Below are 15166 nucleotides of genomic sequence, written 5' to 3'. Positions count from 1 at the left end.
CCCACTCCTTCTTCTTCCTCTTCTTTCCTGGGCTTCTCTAAGTCCACCCCTACTTGGGAATGATCATTCTCGGTCATTCCCAAGGTTAAAACAGTTAAACCTAAATCCCTTCCAAAGGGATCTAAACCAGCTCCGTCAGCAGCGACTAAGCCATCTCTGGCCCTAGGCCATCAACTTCATCTGGCAAGTTGCATGCTGCCAAGGATTCTCTCCCCCAAGGGGTCGAGAGATAAGTCCGCCAGATCCAAGGCGACGGAGTCTGGTTTTGATCATGAGACGCTCGCTAACCTTCAATTGTCAAAGGTTAGGGAAGCAGTTGATGAGAGGTTTGAGTCGTTACGACTCGCCTCGAGCTCTGACATCTCCAGCCAGGCTATAACATCTTTGGTGGCCGAGAGGATCAAGCCCTTTGAGGACATGATGACCGGATTTGTCCACTCCGGATCCCCGGCGCTGGCTATGACAGTGTCGGATGCGTCAAAGCATGCCCCATTTTCAGATGGGAAGCTAACTATCGAAGGGTGCGGAACCCGCCCGTTGGAAGACTTTGAGCTCTTCCCGCCGGGTCTCCAATTTCCCTTTCCAGGATTTGTCAGACTAGCAGAACATGCGCTAGTCAGGGTAGACAAGGTCCCGAAGAAGACGGTGATCTTCCCTAGGGACCAAGCCCAGGCTGCTTGGTTTCGCACCCTCGCCGAATGGGAATGCGTCAACACTAAGTTGACGCCCCACAAGGGTACTTTCACCATGTTTGTGACCCCAGATAATGTTCCATCACCCTGTACAGACAAGGTAGCGGAACTAACCCTACAAGCATCAGCAGAGGATAAACCCCTACCAGGATTGAAGGAGACAGAGGCTACTTCTCTTCTCTTCCCTGCAGGTAAGGAGTTCTGGGACGAAGCCCCGGCCACGTTTACGACAGGTAAACTGGACCCGGATTGCGCTTCCACTCTATTTTCTGAGAGGCTGCCTAAAATTCCGGACCATTTGATCAAGGCGTAATTTGAGGCACGATCTAGGCTGGGAAGACCTCTACGACTTTGCAACGGCGAGACGGGCTTGTAGGAAGTATGTCCTGGCGGGTGCCTTTATAAGGCATGAACCCAAATAGGCTAATAAAAGCCTCAATATGGGGAGAGAACTTGTTCCCGGAAGACGAAGTTACCAACGTCTCTCAGGAGGCAGCCAGAGCCAACCAAAGCCTGCGGGTCCGTTGGGGTCTTCCCTTCAAACGGAAGTTTGAGCCCACGGACACCAGACCAGACCCAAGAAGAGGCCAAGGAAATTCAATCCTTACCAGGCCTCCCGTCCTCAAACGGTCGTGCAAGCAGTTCCGGTGTCTCAAATCGGTAAGCCTTCAACTTCTAAGGCTCACCCGCAACAGCAGTTCGTATTACTGCAGACTCCGCCGGCTCAACAGCCTTCAACCTCCACAGCTTTAGTAACCTCCCCAGCCTTTAACCCCGCCTATAAAGCAAGAGATGGATTTTGCAGCTACAATAGGCATGCAGGAAGTAGCAGGGCCAGAGGTGGCTCCCGGCTACGAGGCGGACCCAGGGGTAGAGGCTTCCGGGGAGGCAGAGGCAGCAAACCTGCATCCAGCCAATGAGAACCCGCAGGTAGGAGGGAGATATATCTCTTCTGGGATCACTGGACCTTCAGTCCATGGGCCCACAGTATAGTCTTGAAAGGCCTAGGATGGAAATGGGTGAAAGGGCCCCTCCGCCATTCAAATTTTATCAGAGACCAACAAAAGACCTTATAGACTATACCAAAGATCTCCTACAGAAGAAGGCCATAAAGAGAGTGAAACGACTAAAGTTTCAAGGACGTCTGTTCAGTGTCCCAAAGAAGGACTTGGACAAAAGGAGAGTAATTCTGGACTTGTCCCATCTCAACTCATACATTCGTTGCGACAAGTTCCGCATGTCGACAGTCTCTCAGGTACGGACCTTACTTCCCTGTGGGGCCGTCACCACCTCTATAGATCTTACAGATGCTTACTATCATGATCCAATAGCAAGGAACTTCTCTCCGTACCTAGGCTTCAGGCTAGGAAACCAAACTTACTCATTCAGAGTCATGCCATTTGGGCTCAACATCGCGCCCAGAGTATTCACCAAACTAGGAGAGACGATAGTTCAGGAACTAAGAACTCAAGGAGTTATGTTAGTAGCCTATCTAGATGACTGGCTCATTTGGGCAACCAGCGTCGAAGAATGCCGCAAATCAATAGCCAAAGTGATAAATTTCTTGGAAATTCTGGGGTTTCAGATTAACAAGGAAAAATCTCGGTTGGTTCCGGCCTCCCACTTCCAATGGCTGGGAATCCAATGGGACCTTATAACACACAAGCTATCTCTTCCACCCAGGAAGATCAAGGAGATAGCAGCGGCTACGAGACAGTTCCTCAAGAACAAAAAGGCGTCTCGGCGTACCCAAGAGAGAATCCTAGGTTCACTACAGTTCGCTTCAGTAACAGACGTCCTATTAAAAGCCAGATTGAAAGACATCAATCGAGTCTGGAGAAAGAGAGCCGACAGGCTCAGGGACAAGATCTTAATAATTCCACCTATTCTGACAGAGAGGCTTCGTCCACGAACGAAACACCGGAATCTAGCCAAGTCAGTACCACTGCAATTCCCTCCGCCGTCTCTAATATTCTAGAATTATGGCAGTTTTCCTAACCTTAAAACAACTAGCTCCGGCCAGGAACAGTCATGTAAGAATAGTCTCGGACAGTCTAGTGGTTGTCCATTGCATAAACAGAGGCGGCTCCAAAGCAAGCAAACTGAATCACGTATTCATTGTGATATTCTCATTGGCGACAAAAAACCATTGGCACCTGTCAGCAACTCACCTGGCGGGAGTAAGAAATGTTATCGCAGGCGCACTTTCCAGGACAACTCCGTTGGAATTGGAGTGGTCCCAAGACAGAAAGTCATTCCGGTGGATTTGCAAACAAATCCCAGACCTTCAGGTAGATCTGTTCGCCACAGAAGCCAACCACAAACTACTGTGTTATGTGGCACCCAACCTGGACACTCTGGCGTACGCCATGGATGCAATGTCCATAGATTTGAACAACTGGCAGAAGATTTATCTTTTTCCACCGGTGAATCTTCTGATGAGGGTCCTGCACAAACTAAGATCTTTCACAGGACAAGTAGCATTGGTAGCACCCAACTGGCCAAAGAGCAACTGGTTCCCGCTTCTTCTAGAATTGAAGCTCCAACCCAGACGGATCCCTCGACCAGAACTTACACAGATAGTACAAACTCAGACTGTGTCAGCTTCCTCAAGAATTCTGAATGCCCTAACTTTATGGACTTCATGAAGTTTGCAGCTCAAAAGGATGCTAGTATTGATCCACTAAACATATTATTCATAGAATCAGATAAAAGAGAATCAGCGCTCAGGCAATATGATTCTGTAGTTAAGAAATTAGCCAATTCTCTAAAAAAACTCAGCTGCTCATGAAATGACCACCAATCTGGCAATCTCATTCTTTAGAACCCTATTTGAGAAGGGCCTGGCTGCTAGTTACCATTACAACAATCAAGTCAGCCTTAAAGAAGATTTTCCAGGTGGGATTTAATATTAACCTGTCAGATTCATATTTCTCTTCTATTCCATGAGCATGTGCCCGCCTGAGACCAATAGACCTCCCTCATACGGTCTCTTGGATTTTGAATGACGTACTTAAGTTAGCCTCAGACACTAATAATGAGTCATGCTCTTATATAACTCTGCTTAGGAAAACTTTATTCCTAATGGCCATGGCCTCAGGCACCAGAATATCTGAGCTTTCGGCTCTCTCTAGGAATCCAGACCATATAGAATTCCTCCCGTCGGGGGAAGTATTTTTGTCCCCAGACTGGAGGTTCTTGGCTAAAAATGAGGACCCACAAAACAGGTGGGCTCCATGGAAAATTATACCCCTAGCACAGGACACGTCTTTGTGCCCAACCGCTACCCTTAAATCCTTCTTAGCCAGGACATCCGGAAAATCTTCAGGCCCCCTTTTCATGAGAGAAAAAGGTGGTACAATTTCTCTTAGAGGTATTAGACAACAAATACTCTACTTTATTAAACAGGCCAACCCGGATTCAGTTCCACACGTCCATGATATCCGAGCAGTAGCTACCTCTATTAATTATTTTCTCAATATGAATTTCGAAGACCTGAAGAAGTATACGGGTTGGAAATCTCCAGCAGTTTAAAAATGCCACTATCTCAAGAATCTAGAGGCCCTTAAATTCCCAGCGGTTGCTGCAGGGAGCATAGTCTCCCCTGACTGATGAATCTTGTCATACCCCCCTTTTTCCCTTTTCTTTAATACTCTCTCCTTCCTACCTGCCTCGCTCGTATTCCCCACCGGACCTCTCTCCTCCGTGTCTTGAGGGTTTGGTCATCATCCTGCCACTGGAACATGTATATATAATGTTGAGACCATATTTATTTTATGGACCCGTCTGTACATACCCTAGTATATTCCTCTAAGATACCATACTTAAGAGTATTATATTTTTATATTGTTACTAGTTCTAAGTCATAGTTTAAGTCCTAGTGTAATTAGCAAGCAAGTAAAATTTTATTTTTAAATGAACCTTGGGTTTCATTAACTCCTTCCTTTTAGACTTGTCTGGTATCTGATAAGTTTGGATGGGAATCCTCTGGTACCTTTTCACCGGCGAACACAGGTCGAACCCAGAAAAGGGATTTTGATGAAGGAAAAATCTATTTCTGGGGGAAGACCTGTGTTGCCCGGTGAACCCACCCCTTCTAATTAATTTCCCACCCTTAACCAATCCAAGCTAAGGTGTCTAATCCAGGAATGCAGATGGCGTGCGGATCGGGTAGTAGTAGCAGAAGCGTGAGGGAGGAGAGGCCTTTGCAACGGCTCTTTCCAGGCGAGGGATTTTGGAAAGGAATCCTCTAACTGGCAGAAGACCTGTGAATAGTGGTTTCCACTCGCCTTGTACTTTATACCCGACACCCTTTGGGTGCTCGCACGAGGGTAGCAACTTCAGCACACCATGCCAGCTTTTTTCTCTGGTATATTTTGAATCTATTTATACTTAGAAAAGTGAGCTATAGGAACTTTTCACCGGGCAACACAGGTCTTCCCCCAGAAATAGATTTTTCCTTCGTCAAAATCCCTTATTAAGACAAAAGTCTTGCAGTTACAGCAATCATGACATGCATGGGAGTATTAACAGAACCCGTGCTTTATGGATTCTGGATTGACTCCAGCATAGAAGTTGTCACGTCCTTTCTGCGGCCTTTTGCAGTACAAAGATCCGCTGCCAGAAGACTTCCAATTACTTGGTCACTGAACAACGTACTTAGACTCCTATCTACCCCTCATTTCACTAGACCCAATCCAACCAGAACTCTAATGCTACAAAAGGCAATCTTCTTGATTGCATTAGCGCCAGTAACCTGTATTATTGAACTTGGCTCTATTAGACAGGGGCCAATACATCACGCAAGCTACAGATAATCAGTTAGTATTGTCCCCCTGGTCCATCATTCCTGGCCAAGAATGAGGATCCTTTAAGAAGGAAATCTATTCTTATAAGAAAACTAAGTTTACCAGACAAAACATACCCACAAGGGCTAAGAATAATTTCAGTATCCCTCAATAAAAAGGCAAACCTACACTCCTTTCCTAGGTCGCTTGATATTAGGAAAGTCAATATACGTTAGTCATTCCCAGAACTTGCATGATTTGAGTTGCTCAAATTCACAATAGCGCAAACTTTTTATTGGATCATAACTAATTGTCACACACAAGATTTTCAGACACGCAAACATTTGTGAACCCTTGAGAAACCCTGCAAGTATTTGTTTTATTTTTTATGCATGTAATTTATAAGTTTTCAAGGTTTTGTGTGTAAATTAAATAACATCAAATAATAAAATAATAATTTCTTATCTCTCTCTCTCTCTCTCTCTCTCTCTCTCTCTCTCTCTCTCTCTCTCTCTCTTATTGTTTTGCTGAAATGAGAGAATTTTTATGGTACATGTATGTGTTTAGTTTTGTGATGAATAAATTATTTACCTAATAATAAGTACAGTGGTACCTTGTTTATCGAATGTTTCTTATGTCGAACTTTCCATTTTTTGAACAAAATTTTCGAGAAAATTTTGTATAGTTTGTTGATGAACAAATGCTCATACTTTGAACTGACTGATTATCTAGTTTATACTTGTATTGGACGGCCTCCTGGGTCTTACACAAGTTGAACTGTATTTATTTTTTTTCATTTACAATATATAGTTTGATGATAGTAATATCCAACAAAATAAATAAAAGTATAAAGCATTAAATATAAACTTTAGCTTTCAATATAACATTTAGTATAAAAGATGTATAAAATTGTACGTAACCGCAGTGATGTCACGCCCAACTGACTGAGACTGAATGAGAGAGCGTTGATATGTTGAGGAGAGAAGGAGAAGAGAGTTAAAATATTACTGGATGTATGTAAAAGCAATAACAATTCACATAAAAAGGGAATTTCCCAAAAAATTTAACATAATGATAATATATGAAAACAATCAAATGCAATACAAAAAAAAGAAAAAAAAGTCTTAATTGAGCCAGTGTTCGGTGCGCTGAGTGAGACGGTCTAGTTGAACAATATTAACAGTAAATAAAAGAACAAAGCTTTTCACAATAAAATTTAGCACAAATGATTAACAAAATCATTCGTCATTGTGGTGATATACAGCTAACTTGAGGTAGAGGGAGGGAGCGTTTATATTTTTGAGGAATAATGAATGAATGATTTTTAGTTATCGTGCATCGTGGTATTGTTGAGGAGAGAAGAGACATTAAAATCTTTACTGTTATATATATGTAAAAGCCGTACCAATTCACACAAAAATAAAATGTTATTTCACAATAAATTTAACATAAGGATGAAATACCAATCTATTGACAATTGCTTTTTATGATTTTTTTACTACTGTAAAAGTAACTCAGCACTGTAATAAACAAACTGGCTCTGCTTTCAGCTTCTGCATGTCTTCGATCATTTGTTGAAACGGCTTCCTTGTGAAAAGTTATTTTATCTCTTTCCTTTTCGTGCATTCTTGACTTATTACTTATGTATTTTTTTTTTTTTTTTTTTTTTTTTTTTTTGCAAAACAAAAAAAACAAAAAAAACTCCTCATGGCTTGTTTAAAAGTCTGCCGTTTCCCAACAGTAAGTCGGTTTGCTCAAAGAGTTCCCATCTCTCCTCCCTCCATCCCCCCGCCGGCCAGCGGCATTTTTACCAAACATTACATAAATCATACACAGAAAAAATAAAATTTCGAAAATTTTACTTCATATAACGCACTATTTCAGTACTTTACTCTTAATTTAACTTTTGAACACATTAATAATAGAAAAAATGTGAAAAGGGGGACTTTTTGGGTTGGCTAGAATGAATTATCCTGATTCCCTTTATTTCTTATGGGGGTATTTGTTTCATATTTCAAACAAATCGTACTTCAGCGCCTCAGTAGCGTGGTTGATATGGTGTTTGCTTACCACCTCGGTGGTCACGGGTTCGATTCCCGCCCATTCCATTGAGGAGTGAGAGATGTGTACTTCTGGTGATAGAAGTTCACTCTCGACGTGGTTCGGAAGTCACGTAAAGCCGTTGGTCCCGTTGCTGAATAACCACTGGTTCCATGCAACATAAAAACACCATACAAACAAACAAACAAATCGTACTTCGAACAGCCTTCTGGAATGGATTATGTTTGAAGTATGAGGTACAACTGTATACTGATTTTATAATAATAATAATAATAATAATAATATTTATGAAATGTAATTACAAAATTTATATGTGATAAACATTGTAAAGAAACAAAATAAAGAAAGGATTCTTACATAATCTCTCTCTCTCCATAATAATTCATAAATATTTTCACTCTTAAGTAAGGACGATCTCTCTCTCTCTCTCTCTCTCTCTCTCTCTCTCTCTCTCTCTCTCTCTCTCTCTCTCTCTGAGATAAGAGAGATTTTTTTATGCAGAGATAAACATGATGTTACTTAGTTATGATTTTTTTTTCATATTTTCCATGCTGCTATAGTTAGAACATTTTGGAATTATATGTAAATTATATATAAAATTAAAAATACATAACACTCCGAGTCTTCCCTGATCTTTCTCGTTACTTTGATGCTGAGGGGTTGGGAGGGGACTGTCAATTCACTTAACATATGAGGGAAGGGGATTATTGTCCATAGTGTGAAATGACGGGTGGGCCCCAGAACGAGCTTCATGAGTTTAAGTCTCTCTCTCTCTCTCTCTCTCTCTCTCTCTCTCTCTCTATCTCTCTCTTCTCCTCTCTCTCTCTCTCTCCTCTCTCTTCTTCTACTCTCTCTCTCTCTCTCTCTCTCTCTCTCTCTTCTTCATAAATTATGAATTTCTATCTTTTGATATGTAATGTGTTATGTACTGTCTCTCTGTCTCATTAATAATTCATAAATAATTTCACTTAACATATCGACAACCCTTCTCTCTCTCTCTCTCTCTCTCTCTCTCTCTCTCTCTCTCTCTCTCTCTCTCTCTCTCTCTCATTTTCGTAAGCGATGACATAAGGGTAAATACGGAGATATTATATAAAATATTAGAGAAAATAGTGGATAAATATATACCGAAGAAGAAAAGTAAACATCATTCATGCATACCAAGAGACAGAAGGATCTTGTTCCAGAAAATCAGAAAGTGGAAAAAAGGTCTTGCAAAAGAAAAAAAATGCATGGAAAGTTATAGAACTAAAAAGTAAGATAGAAAATGCAGAACAAAAGATTATACAATCAAAAGAAAATGAAAAACGGGACTTGGAAGAAAAAACCCTATTAAATATCAAGCAAAACCCCAAACTATTATACTCATATGTGAAGAAGATGAATAAAAGAAGAATAGAAATAGGCCCTCTGAGAATTGAAGGGAGATTAACGAATGAAAAAAAGGAAATTTGCAACATACTGGCAGAACGATATAAGAGAGAATTCACCCCTAGAATAGATAATGAAGATAATGATATAGAAGTAAGGGACGAAAATAGTGAATATTTAGCTGACATAGAAATTAATGAAGCTGATATTGTGCAGGCAATTAATGAAATTAAAAATGGAGCTGCTGCAGGGCCTGATGGAGTCCCTGCTATTTTGTTAAAGAAAGTAGTTCATTCTATCGCAAAGCCACTTGCAATATTATTAAGACAAAGTGTAGATACAGGCAAGATTTATGATGAGCACAAATTAGCATATATCACTCCTACTTTCAAAAGTGGATCAAGACTAGAGGCAAGTAATTATAGGCCTGTGAGTCTAACATCACATATTATGAAAGTGTATGAAAGGGTAATGAAGAAAAATATTATGAAACATTTAATAAAAAATAATTTGTTTAATATAGGACAACACGGTTTCGTACCCGGAAAAAGTACACAACCCAACTGTTAGTCCACCGTGAGAACATATTCAAAAATATGAAAAGCGGAAATGAAACAGATGTGGTTATCTAGACTTTGCAAAAGCTTTTGACAAAGTAGACCATAATATATTAGCAAAGAAAATTAGAAAACACAATATCGTAGATAAAGTAGGAAGATGGTTAAAAGAAAACAGATAGTTATTGCAAACGATGAGAAATTGGATGAAACCAAGGTAATATCCGGTGTGCCACAAGGTACGGTGTTAGCTGCAATACTGTTTGTTATTATGATTGAAGACATAGACAGTAATGTTAAGGATTCGGTAGTGAGTAGTTTCGCTGATGACACAAGAATAAGTAGAGAAATTACTTGTGATGAAGATAGGAACGCTCTACAAAGAGACCTTAACAAAGTATATGATTGGGCAGAGGAAAATAGGATGGTATTTAACTCTGATAAATTTGAATCAATAAATTATGGAGACAGAGAAGGAAAGCTATATGCATATAGGGGACCTAATAATGAGACAATCACAAATAAGGAAGCAGTTAAAGACCTTGGTGTGATGATGAATAGGAACATGTTATGCAATGATCAAATAGCAATTCTTTTGGCAAAATGTAAAGCAAAAATGGGAATGTTGTTACGGCACTTCAAAACAAGAAAAGCTGAACACATGATTATGCTTTATAAAACATATGTTCGTAGTCCACTTGAATATTGCAATATGATATGGTACCCACACTATCAAAAAGATATTGCACAAATAGAGAGTGTACAAAGGTCCTTTACAGCTAGAATAGAAGAAGTTAAGGACCTTGACTACTGGGAAAGACTACAATCTTTAAAATTATATAGTCTAGAAAGGAGAAGAGAACGCTACATGATAATTCAGGCATGGAAACAGATAGAAGGAATAACAGAAAATATCATGGAACTAAAAAATATCAGAAAGAGCAAGCAGAGGTAGATTAATAGTGCCCAAAACAATACCAGGAAAAATAAGGAAAGCACACAGGACATTAATCCACTACGCACCAGCATCGATAATGCAGCGTCTATTCAATGCGTTGCCAGCTCATCTGAGGAATATATCAGGAGTGAGCGTAGATGTGTTTAAGAATAAGCTCGACAAATATCTAAACTGCATCCCAGACCATCCAAGATTGGAAGATGCAAAATATACCGGAAGATGTACTAGCAACTCTCTGGTAGACATTAGAGGTGCCTCACACTGAGGGACCTGGGGCAACCCGAACGAACTGTAAGGTCTGTAAGGTAAGGTAAGGTCTCTCTCTCTGTACTGTAATGAAATATAAATTCCAGCATGGTATTTAGCTAACTTTTAAATGAAATTAAAATGCTTTGAGAGCATGATTTTATCATATTTAGAGAGAAAGATACCTAGAATAAAGAAGTTCTTAAAAGTGAGGTTGATAAGACTTCTAAAAATAGATAATTCGGAGGAGAGAGAGGTAAACTGATACTGACTCTAATTTTACCACCATTTATTTATTTTTTTAAGGGTAATGTATTGAGCTAACTTTTAAATAAAATTGCAGTAACTTTAATTTATCTCAATACTTTGGGAGCATGATTAGGGTCATAGTGTTTAAACTCTAGAAATAAGCATTTATCAGCATTTTTAGAGACTGTGCCAAACTTATATGAAAATATGACTTGCGCGAGGGGTTCTGGAACCTAGCCTTGTGTAAGTTCGGGGTATTACTGTACATCGTTAGTCTTCTTCAGAAATGTCTCTTTCAAAGAGACAGTATTCTTAAAACATTACTGCCTTGAGCTTGAACAAATTTGACTACACTGTGTATCAGTAGGTGGTATAGTTATTTCTGACCCCATAAGAGCTATAGTGGAAAACTAGAGATGTTCTTAATGGGTTGGTATGCTGACTGTTGCTGGGGATGGTGCAACAAGACTGCAACCATACCCATCATATTTAGGCAAGTCACTACAGAACTTTACCCTAAAAACATAAATTCTTGTTTAGTTTCTAGTTTTTTGTTAAAACTTATGGCTTGACCTCAGACTAGAATTTTTTTTCTTTTGGTTGTTGGGATTGAAACTTTGAGAGCTTAAGCCTTTCATCACCCGTCATTTTCTTTGTATAGCTCCTTGAGGACGAAACAAGCGACAACACTATGAAAAAACAAATTTTGACTTATGAAAAATCGTTTTTGGTAGTCGCTGTTAAGTCCTCAAAACCCTCCCACTTCCCTGTTGAAAATGCAAGGGATCATCTTGTGTTGACCAACAGAGGGTAATGGTTCCTGTTCTTTTACTGTCCCAGTCGTAAACAAGATGGCTGATGAGCATGCACAAAAGTCAGTTCTTGCAAGTTTTGATATTGGAAAACTGGGTTCAGCTTCACTGAAGATAAGAGAAAATGCCCTCTTATCTTTGACTACATTATACTCCATCACATGTCGTAGTGTTTATCATTACAACACAATACTAGACTATAAGACCAGGCCAAAAGATATTTCTTTGATATTAATCTAGTCACCATGGAGGGGTAACTCCTTGCGGGCTCATAAGCGACTACCAAAAATAGGTTTTTCTTACGTCAAAACTTGTTATTTGCTTAAGTCATGACCAAACTGGCTCCAAAAGACAAAAAGTGGTAGTGATAAGGTTCAACATCAGCCATTGTTGGATACTCCTTCACATATAGGATAGCCTTATTTTAGAACAACTACCAACTGAGGTTGTTGATAGTACTATTACTGGCCAGATCAAGAATAACCAAATTATATGATTGACACACCTGTGATTCTCTTGAGGTGTCACCTTGGGTGGACTAGGAATTTAGCCATTAGGAGCTGTAAAATATTGTTTTATGGTCATTTTTTAAATGCAGAACATTTACATGTAGGCAATGCATCATATCCTTTGGGTTCATGACAATTCGACAACCTGAATGGGGTACTTCATCAGTGGTCTGGTTTTGAGAGAATTGTTATTGAAATGTCATTTTGCTTTAAAAACTTTACATGGTTTATTATCTCTTAGTGTCCTTTAATTGTATTAATTTGCAAATTCTTTATCTTTTCTCTTTTAGAAACCCTGGTTTATTTTCAATGATATCTTCATTTCATCATTCCTACCAAAGAGCACTGCAGAATAATCCTCTTTTATGTCCACTCTTGGAAGATCATATTACTGCACCATCACAGACATTCTGTTATGTCTTCAGTGTTAACCTGGGGATCACCAAAGTCTTCAATAAAGAAGAAGAAGTTGTTATACCCCTCACTCTTCCAAATTATTCACTAGAAGATATTTTTCAGGTTGGTAAAATCTTGAAACCGTATTACAGGTATTTTTGCACTGGGTAGTTTTGGTTCATTTTGAATTTTTTGCCATATTACAGCAATTATTAATTAGTTAAGTCTGGTTAAAGGAATTTTGATCACTTTTGATAGGTAGATTATGCCATATTTCATATGAATGTTTCATGTACATGATTGTAGAATCATATGAATGTTTTATGAATAAGCTAATTCTTACCTAATAAGACAATTCACGGTAATGCCATCATATAAATTACCAAGCCTCTTATTTTCATTTTAGCCTGCATGTTCTGCTATAGAAGACAGACATTGCTTACTTGCTGGTTGAAGTAATGAATGTATAAGGTAGGTGAGTAATACAATGCCACTTGAAGTGAATCACCTGTCTCACTTAAAGCTTTTATTTCTTGACTTGGTTCTAAAAGAATAAACAGGAAGTTTGAGAAGACTGCAGGTACCAATAATTTATCCTGCTGAAGACCAGGCTACACTTTCTCCAAATAAAGCTCAAGCATATTATATTATGAGGTAATAGGGTGAAAGAGCCACTGTTGAAGTTTCCATTGAGCCATTGAGGCTAAAATGCCTACATACTTATCTACACAAGTATCTAGAGGAATCCAGATTCTCTTGGGTATCATGAAAGTGTACAATATTGACACTATGGTGCTTTCCATGGTAATAATGACTATTGGCTAGACCATGCTACCTCTCAATAGTCAGTCATCAGTATATGCATTGTGGGTTGTTAGTATTTCTCAGTGCCCTGTAAGTGTGCACTGCTGAAGCCACTGAAATGGGGGGAGGAGAGCTGTGGCACCCTGACAAGGGCATGTTGTTGATGTTGGGATCAAATTGTTCCATGGGGGTAACTTTCAAGCTAACCAAATTGCGAGTCACCTATTCAGCCAGTCTTCTCTAAAAGCAATGGCTGTGACTGTATTTAAGATTTCTGAGATATCTGTAGAAGCGGTATAGCTGAGAGATGCTACTATGCAGAACTGAACTGATGTGATTTTTGCAAGGGTAATTTTAGAAGATTGACCTCACGCTTAAATTAACAAAATCCCCTGAGCATCTTAGGACATTATGGTCCCTTGTGGAAATGACCAGACTTCTCAAATAAAGGGTAGGTGTGTCCCTGTCAAACTCCCCTAAACCTGGGAGGAAGCAGACTAGAAGTCCAAGGGAGGTTGGGGTGGGGGGGGGCAGCAGTTACACATGGGTGGTTGCCCCCTCAGTTGAGCCTGCTGCCAGTCCCAGGTTTTGACAAACAGCGTCTTACTGGATGTGTACCGAGGAAGGAACTATCTAACCCTTTCGGATCTTCTAAACCTAGTCCCGGTCAGACTCCCCTTAGCCTGGAAGGAGACATACTATTGGTTCATGGGATTCCATGGGGTTTTTGCCCCAAGATAGTCACCTCTCAGTAGGGATCTGCATTCTTTGTCCTCTAGTGATTGGATCCCAGTGTACAGTTATGGATCCCAGTGTGAACAAGAGGCGCTGATGGCATTTTTGGGATCCCAGCGCCCAGTGGATCCGAGTGTCCAGTGGGTCTGAGCTCCCAGTCTATTTGAGCCTCCAGTGGATCCAAGCACCCAGCAGGATCTCTGTGCCCAGTGAGATCCAAGCCCCCCAAAAAGATCCAATGGAACGGGAGCTATCAGTGTGATCCGGGCATCCAGCGGGATCAGAGGAATTGAAGTATTTGGTGGGATCCGAAGGATCCAAGTGTCAAGTGGGAGCCAAAGGATCCATGCATCTAGTGGGATCCAAGGGATCCAAACTTCCACTGGAATCCGAGGTATCCAAGCATCCAGTGGGATCCAAGGGGTCCAAGCACCCAGTGAGAGCTGAGAACCCAGTGCCTAGTGTCCATTGTTTACAATGTTCAATTAAATTGCTTCCACCTGTCTGCTTGGCACAAGCTTTCAGGCTGCAGGCGTCAGTTTGTCATTAGTTCAATGCCTGAATTTTAAGAACACACTTGTCCTGTCTTGTGTGCCAGTTTTCATTGAACAAGAACTGCCTCTGGACAGACTTCTGGGTCAGAATGGTTGTGTTGCTGAAGGAAGCTCCCTCTATTTCTTAGTCATTCAAGTATCTGTTGAGGCTGGAATTTGGCTTTCGTTTAAATGGAGCCTTCTTTTCAAGGTTTTTGGAAACCCTAATTTTCTCTCTTTGACATTAAATGAAGGTCAAGGGGAAGATGATCCAGACAGTTCTTTCCCCCATCATCCAGGAAAAATAGATAGCTTTAATATGCAAGGGAGTTTTCTTTCAGATTCTTGTTTGAACTCCAGAGAATTTTGTAGTTCTGTTTTTTGGGATGGCTCTCCTTTGGGGAATCTGTGTTTTGGCTCTGTAACGCTTCCTGCTTTTGTCTTCCCTTTTGTCTG

General features: G+C 40.3%; 1 protein-coding gene across 1 annotated transcript in view; it reads left to right on the top strand.

Moving 5' to 3' along the window:
* Positions 1-15166, top strand: part of LOC135216180 (uncharacterized) — a 535405-nt gene that overhangs the window by 313274 nt on the left and 206965 nt on the right. Inside the window, exon 9 of the mRNA XM_064251313.1 lies at positions 12533-12761. Within this exon, the coding sequence (XP_064107383.1) occupies positions 12533-12761 (229 nt within the window). The remainder of the gene's footprint in view (positions 1-12532; positions 12762-15166) is intronic.

This window comes from Macrobrachium nipponense, chromosome 6 (genome assembly GCF_015104395.2).
Source record: "Macrobrachium nipponense isolate FS-2020 chromosome 6, ASM1510439v2, whole genome shotgun sequence".
Lineage (NCBI taxonomy): Eukaryota > Metazoa > Arthropoda > Malacostraca > Decapoda > Palaemonidae > Macrobrachium > Macrobrachium nipponense.
This window is presented reverse-complemented; position numbering and strand designations above follow the sequence as displayed.